The 14,266-nt window shown below is 40.6% G+C and overlaps 1 protein-coding gene across 1 annotated transcript; it reads right to left on the bottom strand.

Annotated features, from left to right (window-relative positions):
• Positions 1-1,850: 1,850 nt before the first annotated feature.
• On the bottom strand, positions 1,851-9,683 carry LOC111584530 (uncharacterized). Its single transcript, XM_055014281.1, has 4 exons — positions 9,647-9,683; positions 8,183-8,281; positions 4,020-4,108; positions 1,851-3,926 (listed from the first exon to the last, which is right to left on the bottom strand). The coding sequence occupies exons 1-4, from the start codon at positions 9,681-9,683 to the stop codon at positions 1,866-1,868; spliced, it is 2,286 nt and encodes a 761-aa protein (XP_054870256.1). The 3' UTR covers positions 1,851-1,865.
• Positions 9,684-14,266: the final 4,583 nt, after the last annotated feature.

The raw sequence follows: 14,266 nt of genomic DNA, 5'->3' as shown, positions 1-14,266 counted from the left end.
GTATTTCACGCTCTCCTTTACATTATTTCATCATATGGCACGTTTTTCACAACATGTTCGAAAAATCTCATTTTTTTTCGACATAGTATAGTAAGGCGTTTTTTTGGCGCCAAAATTCATGATGATTTTTTTTGCACAGAAAACCTTTCTGGAGTGTTTTTCACGCTCTCCTTTACATTATTTCATCATATGGCACGTTTTTACAACATGTTCGAAAAATCGTATTTTTTTTCGACATAGTATAGTAAGGCGTTTTTTTTGGCGCCAAAATTCATGATGATTTTTTTTGCACAGAAAACCTTTCTGGAGTGTTTTTCACGCTCTCCTTTACATTATTTCATCATATGGCACGTTTTTACAACATGTTCGAAAAATCGTATTTTTTTTCGACATAGTATAGTAAGGCGTTTTTTTGGCGCCAAAATTCATGATGATTTTTTTTGCACAGAAAACCTTTCTGGAGTGTTTTTCACGCTCTCCTTTACATTATTTCATCATATGGCACGTTTTTACAACATGTTCGAAAAATCGCATTTTTTTTCGACATAGTATAGTAAGGCGTTTTTTTGGCGCCAAAATTCATGATGATTTTTTTTGCACAGAAAACCTTTCTGGAGTGTTTTTCACGCTCTCCTTTACATTATTTCATCATATGGCACGTTTTTACAACATGTTCGAAAAATCGCATTTTTTTTCGACATAGTATAGTAAGGCGTTTTTTTTGGCGCCAAAATTCATGATGATTTTTTTTGCACAGAAAACCTTTCTGGAGTGTTTTTCACGCTCTCCTTTACATTATTTCATCATATGGCACGTTTTTACAACATGTTCGAAAAATCGTATTTTTTTTCGACATAGTATAGTAAGGCGTTTTTTTGGCGCCAAAATTCATGATGATTTTTTTTGCACAGAAAACCTTTCTGGAGTGTTTTTCACGCTCTCCTTTACATTATTTCATCATACGGCACGTTTTTACAACATGTTCGAAAAATTGCATTTTTTTTCGACATAGTATAGTAAGGCTTTTTTTTGGCGCCAAAATTCATGATGATTTTTTTTGGCACAGAAAACCTTTCTGGAGTGTTTTTCACGCTCTCCTTTACATTATTTCATCATATGGCACGTTTTTACAACATGTTCGAAAAATCGCATTTTTTTTCGACATAGTATAGTAAGGCGTTTTTTTGGCGCCAAAATTCATGATGATTTTTTTTGCACAGAAAACCTTTCTGGAGTGTTTTTCACGCTCTCCTTTACATTATTTCATCATATGGCACGTTTTCACAACATGTTCGAAAAATCGTATTTTTTTTCGACATAGTATAGTAAGGCGTTTTTTTGGCGCCAAAATTCATGATGATTTTTTTTGCACAGAAAACCTTTCTGGAGTGTTTTTCACGCTCTCCTTTACATTATTTCATCATATGGCACGTTTTTACAACATGTTCGAAAAATCGTATTTTTTTTCGACATAGTATAGTAAGGCGTTTTTTTGGCGCCAAAATTCATGATGATTTTTTTTGCACAGAAAACCTTTCTGGAGTGTTTTTCACGCTCTCCTTTACATTATTTCATCATATGGCACGTTTTTACAACATGTTCGAAAAATCGCATTTTTTTTCGACATAAGTCTCAAGAAAGCATAAGTTATGGCAACTGGACTAACCTCGTGTGAGTCGAAAACGTTTCACCTCTCATCCAAGAGGCTTCTTCAGTTCTGAAAGCCTGGTGGGGAGTACCAGATATTTATCCACCAGGAGGGTGGTGGCAAAAACAAGTGGACAAAGACCCGAAACCAACAGACTCGATAGGTGTTAATGTGAGTCGTTAGCCTTTGATGCGCGGTCGTTACCCCTCCCAGCCCTCTAGGAGGGTGGTTGGGGGTCACCTGACTGCAAGTGGGACAGATGGCTGCACCTCCTTGGGAGGGCTCTAAGAACGGCGTTGTAAGTGGGAGACAAGTGGTGTCTGAGGCCCCCTCCTCTGTTCAAAGATGGCCGTTCTAGTTTGACATGAATGGCTTCTTTTACCCCTCTCTCAAACCATCTGTCCTCTCTGGCTAGAATGCGCACCTTGTGGTCATCAAAGGAGTGCCCCTTCTCCTTGAGGTGGAGGTGGACTGCTGAGTCCTGGCCTGTGGTCGTGGCCCTCCTGTGTTGTGCCATGCGCTTGTGTAATGGCTGCTTAGTCTCTCCAATGTACAGGTCAGAGCATTCCTCATTGCACTGCACTGCGTACACCACATTGCTCTGTTTCTCCCTTGGAATTTTGTCCTTGGGATGGACCAGCTTTTGCCTCAGAGTGTTGCTGGGCTTGAAGTGTACTGGGATCTGGTGGGTGTTAAAGATCCTCCTGAGTTTCTCTGAAATTCCTGCCACATAGGGGATGACAATGTTGTTTCTCTTTTTGTGGTCCTCGTCTTTCTTATCCTCCCTGCGCTTTTTTGCTGTTTTGATAAAAGCCCAGTTTGGATAGCCACAAGTTTGAAGAGCAGAGTGAATATGTTTGTGTTCCCTTCTTTTTCCATCCGCTTCTGATGGGATGTTCTGTGCTCTGTGCTTTAAGGTACGGATCACCCCCAACTTGTGTTCTAGTGGGTGGTGTGAATCAAACAGGAGGTACTGGTCTGTGTGAGTGGGTTTTCTGTAGACCTCAATGTTGAGTTCCCCATTGGTTTCAATGCGTACCACGCAATCTAGAAACGCCAGACAGTTGTCTTGGACATCCTCTCTTGTGAACTTGATGTTTTTATCCACCGAGTTGAGGTGTTCTGTGAAAGGTTCGACCTCACCCTTCCTGATGGTGACCCATGTGTCATCCACATATCTGAACCAGTGCCTCGGGGAGTGGCCACTGAATGTTCTCAGTGCCACAATCTCCATTTCTTCCATGTACAGGTTAGCTACAATGGGGGATACAGGGGATCCCATGGCACAGCCGTGTTTTTGCCTGTAGAAACCATTGTTGTACTGGAAATAAGTGGTGCTGAGGCAAAGGTTAAGGAGGTCACACACCTGTTCGGGGGAGAGGTTGGTCCTCTCAGACAGAGAGTTGTCAAGCAACAGTTTTCTCTTTACTGTCTGTATTGCATCTCCAGTGGGAATGCAAGTAAAAAGCGAAGTCACGTCATATGAAACCATAGTTTCCTCAGGGTCTAAGCTGATTTTTCTGACCTTGTTTGTAAAGTCCATCGAGTTCCTTATGTGGTGGGGGGTGTCCCCCACCAATGGGGAAAGGATGGTGGCAAGATACTTAGCAATGTTGTATGTCACAGAGTTGATGCTGCTTACAATTGGTCTCAGAGGGGCGCCCTCTTTGTGAATTTTTGGCAGCCCGTATATGCAAGGGATAGCATCGCCTGGATAGAGTTTGTAGTACAGGGCCCGGTCGATGATCTGACCTTTCTCCAGTTTTTGCAGGCAGTTAACCACTTTGAGTTTGTAGGTGTTGGTGGGGTCTCGTTTTAGGGTCTCATAAGTTGCTGAGTCACATAGGAGGCTGCTGACCTTTGAGTGATAGTCAGCTGTGTTAAGGATAACAGTACATCTCCCCTTATCTGCAGGTAGGATTGTGATGTTGGGATCCTTCTGCAGAGTTATCAGTGCCCGTTTCTCCTGTGCGGAGATGTTGGACGGGGGTAACTTGGCACTGGAGAGTGCTGCCGACACCTTAAGCCTGATCTGTTCCGCCTCTGTCTCTGACAACCTATTGTTCCTAATGGCCGATTCTGTGGCCGTCACCAAGTCCACCACCGGTAACTCATCTGGTGTGACTGCAAAGTTCAGTCCTTTGGCAAGGACCCCCCGCTCGGCTGGAGTGAGCTCTCTGTCTGAACAAGAATGGGCCAAAATACAGAGCTCTGAAGGAAGGACTGGCGGCAGTCCTTCCCAGGCGGCCACACAGAGCAAAACAGCGGAACTGGACACCTATGACAAATGGGTTAAGAATTTGTCAGACAGAGAGCTCACTCCAGCCGAGCGGGGGGTCCTTGCCAAAGGACTGAACTTTGCAGCACACACCAGTGCCAAGTTACCCCCGTCCAACATCTCCGCACAGGAGAAACGGGCACTGATAACTCTGCAGAAGGATCCCAACATCACAATCCTACCTGCAGATAAGGGGAGATGTACTGTTATCCTTAACACAGCTGACTATCACTCAAAGGTCAGCAGCCTCCTATGTGACTCAGCAACTTATGAGACCCTAAAACGAGACCCCACCAACACCTACAAACTCAAAGTGGTTAACTGCCTGCAAAAACTGGAGAAAGGTCAGATCATCGACCGGGCCCTGTACTACAAACTCTATCCAGGCGATGCTATCCCTTGCATATACGGGCTGCCAAAAATTCACAGAGGGCGCCCCTCTGAGACCAATTGTAAGCAGCATCAACTCTGTGACATACAACATTGCTAAGTATCTTGCCACCATCCTTTCCCCATTGGTGGGGGACACCCCCCACCACATAAGGAACTCGATGGACTTTACAAACAAGGTCAGAAAAATCAGCTTAGACCCTGAGGAAACTATGGTTTCATATGACGTGACTTCGCTTTTTACTTGCATTCCCACTGGAGATGCAATACAGACAGTAAAGAGAAAACTGCTGCTTGACAACTCTCTGTCTGAGAGGACCAACCTCTCCCCCGAACAGGTGTGTGACCTCCTTAACCTTTGCCTCAGCACCACTTATTTCCATACAACAACGGTTTCTACAGGCAAAAACACGGCTGTGCCATGGGATCCCCTGTATCCCCCATTGTAGCTAACCTGTACATGGAAGAAATGGAGATTGTGGCACTGAGAACATTCAGTGGCCACTCCCCGAGGCACTGGTTCAGATATGTGGATGACACATGGGTCACCATCAGGAAGGGTGAGGTCGAACCTTTCACAGAACACCTCAACTCGGTGGATAAAAACATCAAGTTCACAAGAGAGGATGTCCAAGACAACTGTCTGGCGTTTCTAGATTGCGTGGTACGCATTGAAACCAATGGGGAACTCAACATTGGGGTCTACAGAAAACCCACTCACACAGACCAGTACCTCCTGTTTGATTCACACCACCCACTAGAACACAAGTTGGGGGTGATCCGTACCTTAAAGCACAGAGCACAGAACATCCCATCAGAAGCGGATGGAAAAAGAAGGGAACACAAACATATTCACTCTGCTCTTCAAACTTGTGGGCTATCCAAACTGGGCTTTTATCAAAACAGCAAAAAAGCGCAGGGAGGATAAGAAAGACGAGGACCACAAAAAGAGAAACAACATTGTCATCCCCTATGTGGCAGGAATTTCAGAGAAACTCAGGAGGATCTTTAACACCCACCAGATCCCAGTACACTTCAAGCCCAGCAACACTCTGAGGCAAAAGCTGGTCCATCCCAAGGACAAAATTCCAAGGGAGAAACAGAGCAATGTGGTGTACGCAGTGCAGTGCAATGAGGAATGCTCTGACCTGTACATTGGAGAGACTAAGCAGCCATTACACAAGCGCATGGCACAACACAGGAGGGCCACGACCACAGGCCAGGACTCAGCAGTCCACCTCCACCTCAAGGAGAAGGGGCACTCCTTTGATGACCACAAGGTGCGCATTCTAGCCAGAGAGGACAGATGGTTTGAGAGAGGGGTAAAAGAAGCCATTCATGTCAAACTAGAACGGCCATCTTTGAACAGAGGAGGGGGCCTCAGACACCACTTGTCTCCCACTTACAACGCCGTTCTTAGAGCCCTCCCAAGGAGGTGCAGCCATCTGTCCCACTTGCAGTCAGGTGACCCCCAACCACCCTCCTAGAGGGCTGGGAGGGGTAACGACCGCCCATCAAAGGCTAACGACTCACATTAACACCTAACGAGTCTGTTGGTTTCGGGTCTTTGTCCACTTGTTTTTGCCACCACCCTCCTGGTGGATAAATATCTGGTACTCCCCACCAGGCTTTCAGAACTGAAGAAGCCTCTTGGATGAGAGGTGAAACGTTTTCGACTCACACGAGGTTAGTCCAGTTGCCATAACTTATGCTTTCTTGAGACTTATCATGACCTGGATGACTGAGAACATCCACAGATTTTTTCGACATAGTATAGTAAGGCGTTTTTTTGGCGCAAAATTCATGATGATTTTTTCTTTGCACAGAAAACCTTTCTGGAGTGTTTTTCACGCATCTCCTTTACATTATTTCATCATATGGCACGTTTTTACCAACATGTTCGAAAAATGTATTTTTTTTCGACATAGTATAGTAAGGCTCTTTTTTTGGCGCCAAAATTCATGATGATTCTTTTTGCACAGAAAACCTTCCTGGAGTGTCTTTTCACGCTCTCCTTTAAATTATTTCAATCATATGGCACGTTTTTACAACATGTTCGAAAAATCGCATTTTTTTTTCGACATAGTATAGTAAGGCGTTTTTTTGGCGCCAAAATTCATGATGATTTTTTTTGCACAGAAAACCTTCCTGGAGTGTTTTTCACGCTCTCTCCTTTACATTATTTCATCATATGGCACGTTTTTACAACATGTCGAAAAATCGAATTTTTTTTCGACATAGTATAGTAAGGCGTTTTTTTGGCGCCAAAATTCATGATGATTTTTTTTGCACAGAAAACCTTTCTGGAGTGTTTTTCACACCCTCCTTTACATTATTTCTTTATATGGCACATTTTTACAACGTCCGAAAAATCGCATTTTTTTTCGACATAGTATAGTAAGGCGTTTTTTTGGGGCCTTAGACTGGAGGTGTTCTGCTTCCAGGTTGTCCCATCCTTGTGAGCGTGATATCTCTTCAACACTTGGAGACAGTTTCTTAAAATTTGGCAGAGACTTCCTTTTGGACTCGAGTGTGAAGTGATTAGAATTTGATCGTTGAAGGTTAAAGCCAGGGGCAACCACATGACCTTCTGCATGTCATTCCAATGCTTTTATTCTCCAGATAAGTCCAGTCTCTCTTCATTATAGCTCTCAAAAAAGGCACAAAAATGGCCTAAAACTAACACTACAAATAAGGGTCTTTGTGAACTAATGGCTAAAAATATAACTCAAGAATTTATCCAAATGTCTAATAGGATAAAATGGTAATGACATGGTGATGACATTTTATATCTAAAAGGTCAAAGATCAATCCTCTACAGACATGGATATAAGCTGCAGCTTTACCAGTTGATGGAGACATACAGTCATGGAAAAAATGATTAGACCACCCTTGTTTTCTTCAATTTCTTGTTCATTTCAATGCCTGGTACCACTAAAGGTATATTACCTGAAAAATACAATGAACACGACTTTAAATGCAGCTGATTCCATCATATTTTATGTCCCATCTGACATGCTTCAGCTTCATTGTATTCCAGGATATATAAGAGGACATTTCATGTCATCAGCAGCACATGCAAAGGTCTAGAGTGGTTTCCTGCTGACATTCAAGCCGTAGCACAACTCAGAAGTTGTCAGCTCTCACATAACGCCTAAAACTAAAGAATTATGTGAAGCCGCAAAGGCAGCCATCTTGGCACTGCTGGAAATTGGTATGAGTGAGAGACAGGTAGCAAAAAACCTGAAGATCTCCAAGACAGCCGTTCATTACACCAAGAAAAAACAAGCCCAACATGGTTCTACCAAACTGCTAGCTGGTCAGGAAACATCTTTCTACCCACCAGATGACCGTCACTCATCCCTTCCTGTCAGGGATTGTCCTCTGACCTCCAGGGACCTTAAAAATGAGTGGACACTGTGGAGAAATGTGATTTGTTCAGGAAGGACAGTTGGAAAGCAACTTGTTGAAGCTGGTCTGAAGTCACATAGGACAGGAAGAAGTCCTTCATCAAGGAAAGGCAGAGGAAAGCCAGTTACTCTTTGCTGGGATCACAAGGATTGGACTGTTGATGATTGGACTAAGGTTCTCTTCAGGGATGAATCCAGGTTTCAGTTGATGTCCACTCCAGCCAACTTACTGGTTAGGAGGAAACCTGGAGAAGCTACAAACCAGACTGTCTGCACCTACAGTAAAACATGGGGGTGGATCAGTGACCATCTGGGGTAGTTTCAGTCTGGGTGGAACAGGGCCAATGAACCAGGTCATGTTTGGGGGTACTCTTGGAAACAGTCTTCTTCCATCAGCTGGAAAACTCTTTCCTGCTCCAATGACTGGATTTTTCCAACAAGGACAATGCCCCTTACCACATGGCAAGGTCAGGTTAAAGCCTGGATGGAGAACCAGAACTTTGGGAACCATTGCCTTGGCTTGCTCAATCATCAGATCTAAATCCAACTGACAACCTGTGGAAAACCATCAAACTCAAAATGGAGAACCCACAAGCCCAAAAACAAAGCAGGTGTAGTTTAGAATTAGTGGCAACAGGAATGGGCATGCTGTGACAGCAGAAACAACGTTAGAAGCTGGTGGAGAGGCAGCCAAGATGCATGGATGCAGTCATCAGAAACAATGGTTGATGACTCAGTACTAACTCCTGTGTGGATCATGGGGACTAAAACAGACAGAAAAGAAAACATGGAATCCTAAAAGCTGTTTTTGGGCAGAGAATCAATGCCATAGCTATTGATGGAAGAACTGAAGTGACTTTGGTTTATTATCAAGAAAACCACGGAAAATGACATCAGCTCTGAAATTAAACTCTTATTAGCTATTTTTGTTTGTATCATTATATTTGTCCAAACAAATGTACCTTTAGTGGTACCAGGCATTAAAATGAACAAGAAATTGAAGAAAACAAGGGCGATCTGATCATTTTTTCCATGACTGTACAACCGTGGTTCAGTAGCTTCAGTTTCCTCTATAGTCGGGCAGTTTAACTGCAGAAATCAGAATCAATCATTGTGTTCGACCTGTGTGTCGACTATTGGGTGATTTTTCATAAAAGAACAGTAGCCTCACAAAATAAAACAGCTCCTTTTTGACAGTAAGATCTTGTACTGGGATTTGCTTGGTTTTGATGTCAAACTATATGTAAAATATCATGCAGAATCCAAATCTACATGTTCTAAAATCTTAACTCACAATCTGTAATCTGATGTGGATTTCATACACATGCCCCTTCTGACTCTTGTTCCAGAAACGATCAGTGGAAATCTTCTCTTCCATTTTTTTCCATTTGCCGTGAAATTGTTTCAGCGTTGTGGGGAAAGGGTAAGGAGTTGGCAGACAGTAGATATGTGCCCTAAAGGCTCCAAAGTGTTCGCTTAAATCGAGCAGCCATTCTACAGAGTTTGAAAAAGATGATAGAAAACTGTTAGAGAAGCTTGTCATCATTGTGTACAACCACTCCGGTTAAATTGAAGCGGGTGATGATGCACGACTGCCGCAGGATATGAGGCGGGGTGGATGGAAGCAGGAGAATGGAAGCAGGAAGGAGAGAGCTGAAGCATTATTCAGTCTGTATGCAGATCCTCAGTCATCCAGGTCAGGGTAATCCTTGGAACTGGAGTTCTCTTTTGAGTCTTTGAAGACGTTTCACCTTCTTGGATTGTTCAGGCTACATTACCACTGGTTCCTAGAGTTGCCAACAAGACGCAGTGCGGTGAAAGATTCAACAAGTACTACAAGTTCAGTCACAGGATTGTCGGCTAAACCCAAGGTTGGTGGTTCAATCCCCCACTCCTCCACATGTAGAAATGTCAAGATACCGAACCTGAAGTTGCTCCCGAGACGAGCACCTTCCATGACGACTCTGTCACAAATGTTGTGTAAATGTGTGAATGAGAAACACAATGTTAAGCTCTTTGAGTACCACTAAGGTAGAAAAGCCCTGTAGAAGTACTTACTCTAGAGCAGGGGTGTCAAACATACGGCCCGCGGGCCAAAAGCGGCCCTCCAGAGGGTCCAATCCAGGCCTCAAAGTGTAAAAATTACAGAGAAGACATTAACTGCAGATTGTGAATTAGTAAAATTATAAATTTAAAATAATTTCTAGACCATGACAAGTTGTTTAGATCACAAAATAAAATACTAGATTACTCATTGTTCTTTTTTTGTTTTATGTCTCATTTTTGTAATATTTTGTTTCGTTTTTGTTGTTTTATGTCTTTTTTGTCTGACTTTTTTCATTTTGTGTTTTGCTTTATTTGTTATTTTATGCATCATTTGTGTCGCTTAGTATTTTTTTTGTCTTGCTTGTGTTTTTTGTCATTTTGTTTCTCGCTTTTGTCATTTTTGGTGTCGTTTGTGTCATTTGCGTAATTTTTTGGCCTACTCCTGCATTTGCACCTAAAATGCTGTCAATAATTTCCACCACAGCCTCCCTAATTCAACCAGGAAAGAGGTAGAAAAAGGCACCCAATAAAAAAACTAAAGTACCCCCCAGTCACTGAGATGCAGATTCGTACGGGACTAGTATTATCACAGGATGTCAGAGTTTGGCAAACTATAGTCTGTAATTTGCGAGGGAATTTTTACTTTACAAATTACCGAAACGCCGCATTCGCACGAGATTAAGATCACAGTCATCCTCCGCAGTTATTACAAATCACCACTGGTCCCGAGCAATGTTCCCTCTAATTTTTCCTGAGTGTGAGCAAACACACAAACTCCCTGAGCGTCCCTTGGACCACTGTGAACAACATCAGACGTGTGCACTGTGGTCACACCAGCATCACATCCATTCAAGTTACATGGTTCATTAAAAGAATCAAATTACAGCATTTACATTTCTGTTAAAACACTTTGTCAACAGGAGCCAGTTGAAGGCTGCAGTGATTTTAGTGACACTACAATGTATAAGAGTGAAGTTACTGAATATTTGTCTCTCTTTACTGTTGCAGCGGTTTTGCAAATTGCAGACGGACCCTGTTCACTCCATAGACACCAATGTTATTCCTGTAGCTTGAAAGACAGCTACTTTTGATAAAACTGGGCTTGTAGCACATTGTCTGCCTTGCAACAATGGGAAAGAGGCACCGTTTATGTTTTGACAACCTATATCTAATGAGTTATTGATGCTGGAAGTCTGAATCTGTGAATATCTTTCCAACTTTACTGAACTTGGGGCCACTACCACCTAAGGAGTGGTATATTTAATTTTGAAAAAAGCATTTAGCCATACTTAAAGCTTTAAGTGCTTTATTAACACGGAACTAAAAATTTTGTATTGTTTTATTATCACAGATTCTGTCTGAAAAGAGCTGGCATCATTTTAAACAATGAAATCAAACTAACAAAATGTAATGACCAACCAGTGAGCAATACTGGATTCTGCAAAAACATAAACTTTTTTTTAATCTAAATCTTAACACAGTTAATGTAGTAATTTATTTTTGTGTGTATGCATGTATTTATTGATTTATTTAGTACTGTTAACATATCAGAGTTCTGAGTGAATTTTTCTTAAGATAGACAAAGGCCATTTATTGCTTACATATAGACTCTTAAATGTTTATTAAAAACTAAAAAGCATAAAAAAAAAACAACTTTGGCATTTATTGAGTCACTAAAATACTGTAGAGTACAGACCACATCAGCATGATTATAAGCATCCTCTGGTAAATGAACAACCAGATACTGATGTCTCTCACCATATGGACTTCAGGAGATGATTAGATGATGATAAACTGTGACCTACTGGTTGGGTTCTCTCTGTTCTCATGTTTCTTACATGTTTGTCCCCTGACAGCCGGATCCTAATGTTTTTTGAGCAACACACCATACTATGACGTTTTTACAATGATGGTTCTACTATGGAACCAGTTTGACATGTTCAGGTGTTCTTTGTGTGAAAACTCAGAGATTTCAGGGATCAGAAGGTGGTTTTCAACTTTCTTTGTTAACTTTCTGCTTCAACTTTAAACTAAATTTCCTTCACTAACCCCGCCCTCTGGACTTCCAGGAAGCTGTGTTCCTATTGGCTGTCCAGGTGGCTGCTTGGTGTTATCAGGAACACCTGAGCAGCTCAGTGTCTTCCTGCTTTATTTAGCTGCAGACAAACATTTCCTCTGCTTCTCTTCACCAGTGAACTGGGTTTGGTTCCGTTGCTTTAGTGTGTTCTTTAGGTGTTGGCTTGCAGCTTCCAGCAGTAAAATAGACTTTAATGTGTTTCTTGGTGTGTTTTAGGGGTTTGTACTGGATAGTTGTCTTGGTAAATGAGGTTCTTTAGCCACAGTTAACACGTGGTGTTAATGTGTGAAGTGATTAGTGGATTTGGTTCAGCTGAGTTGTGTCTTTATCTTGGCTGTAGTGAGTCTTCAGAGGTTTTTTGGTCAGACACATTCTGTATTCTTGTTTGTGAACCAACGTTGGTTGTCCAGAAGGTAAGAGTTCCTGTCCTGATTCTCTGTTCTCAGAGGTTCTCTGGTAGGCTGCAGGAGACTTTAGTGTTTGGGTTGTGCTAGTTTGGTTTTTGTACGGTTTCATTTAGACGACTATCTTGATGCCCCTCCATGTGGTTTAGTGAGGTTTTCTGGAACAGTTGTACAAAGCAACCTGCAGCAGAAGAGACTTTGAGAGTTTTTAGGAAGTTCTGGAGAGCAGACTTTAGAGCAGCAGAAACATTTGTCAGCAGTTTGAGCAGGAGAAGGTGAGCTTCAGAGTAGAAATGAGATGGAAACCTTCTTGACCTGTGTCGTGAGGTCCTGTACCAAGAGTTTGAGCAGGTTGTGAAGAGTCTGTAGTTCTTTGGTCTGAAAGCACAAGAGTCGACTCATTAAAGGAGAAAACGGGAGATATTGTTGGTTCTTCTGTCGCTCTGCAGTTTCCAGTTTCCTTAGACTGAATAGCAAGTTTATATGTTAAATGATTTCACATGTGAGCCCAAGAAGACTTCAATGAATTCCTTCCATCCCCTGGACACAACAGATTTTATTACCATGTTAAATATGTTTTTAAAATCTGTTTGAGTTTTAATCATAGTTTCAGCATATTTTTTTCTGTTTGCTTGTTTAGTTTTGTCATCTGTGTGAAAAGTGCTAAACAAATAAAGTTGAATTGATAAACTGAATAATTGACTAACTCATGATTGTAACAACAGAAGTATTTTCATTGTGATTTAAGGGTTTGTTTCATTTTTAAGGTTGGGGTTAAAATCTTGACAGAAAAAAAGATTAAAGAAATAAACTACAGTAAAAAAGCAATTAAATCAAAGGGAAAAAAACATTTAATATAATACAACTTTTAAAAAGAAAATTAAACATTAAATATAATTAAATTATGAGACAAAATATTTAATTAGATAATTAAACAGAAGATACAAAGCATGTAATTATGAAATTAAACAAAAATTTTTAAACAAAAATGTGAAACATTAAAGATGAAATATTTTAGATAATTAAACATTTAAAAAATACAATTAAACAAGAATATTACACATTTAGAAAAATACAAAACATTTAATTAGATTATTAAACCTTTAAAAGTCAAAACATTTAATTAAAAAATTAAATGTTTAATTAGAAAATTAAATCTTAAAGACAATAAAACTTTAAATAGGAATTAAACAGAAAATACAATGAAGCATTAAAAAAGAAAATTAATCATTAAAAGGTGGTAAAACATTTAAAAAGAAAAACCTTAAAGATTTAATCGAAAAATTAAACATTGGGAAAGAAAAGGAAATTTTTCAAACAAGCCGATAAAACATTTGAAAAAAGAACAATTAAACATTAAAAAGACAAAACATTTCGAAATCAGATCAGACATTAGAACAGAATAAAAGGTGAGAAAAGAGCAAAACTAAACATTTAAGAAGAATCAAACTAAATATAAAACCTTTGAAAGGGCACCAGTTAAACTTTAGAAGATCAAATTAAACAGAAGAAACAACAAAATGATCAAAAGAGCAAAAACAGATAAAAGCCTTAAAGTGTTTTCTAGTCTGAAATGAAAACATCAAGTTGTTTCTTCAAACATTTCCTCTTTCTATGTTCTTGGTTTGATTGTGGACAGAGTTACTAAGAACTCATTTCAGAAAACTGATTTCCAGATAAAGTCTACTAGTAGTTGAAGGCATTGATCAAACTAATGTTACCTTCTGATCTCCACAAACTTTACTGTTCAGTGAAGAGAATCAAAGTTTGTTCAGGATTTCTAAAAACCCACAGGTGAAGGTCTGAGAAGAACTTGGATCGATGGTCTAAATGTGAAATCAAGACTCGTGGTCACAAGTTTTAAGGCTTCTGTTAACTATAAAGTTCAAACTAACAGAGAAGTACTGAGAAACTTTTAAAATTTCAGTCCTCAGACTGTCTCAAGGTTCAAACTAACAGAGAAGTACTGAGTAACTCTTAAGATTTCAGTCCTCAGACTGTCTGAAGGTTCAA

Source organism: Amphiprion ocellaris, chromosome 10 (genome assembly GCF_022539595.1).
Source record: "Amphiprion ocellaris isolate individual 3 ecotype Okinawa chromosome 10, ASM2253959v1, whole genome shotgun sequence".
In the NCBI taxonomy this organism is placed as follows: domain Eukaryota; kingdom Metazoa; phylum Chordata; class Actinopteri; family Pomacentridae; genus Amphiprion; species Amphiprion ocellaris.
This window is presented reverse-complemented; position numbering and strand designations above follow the sequence as displayed.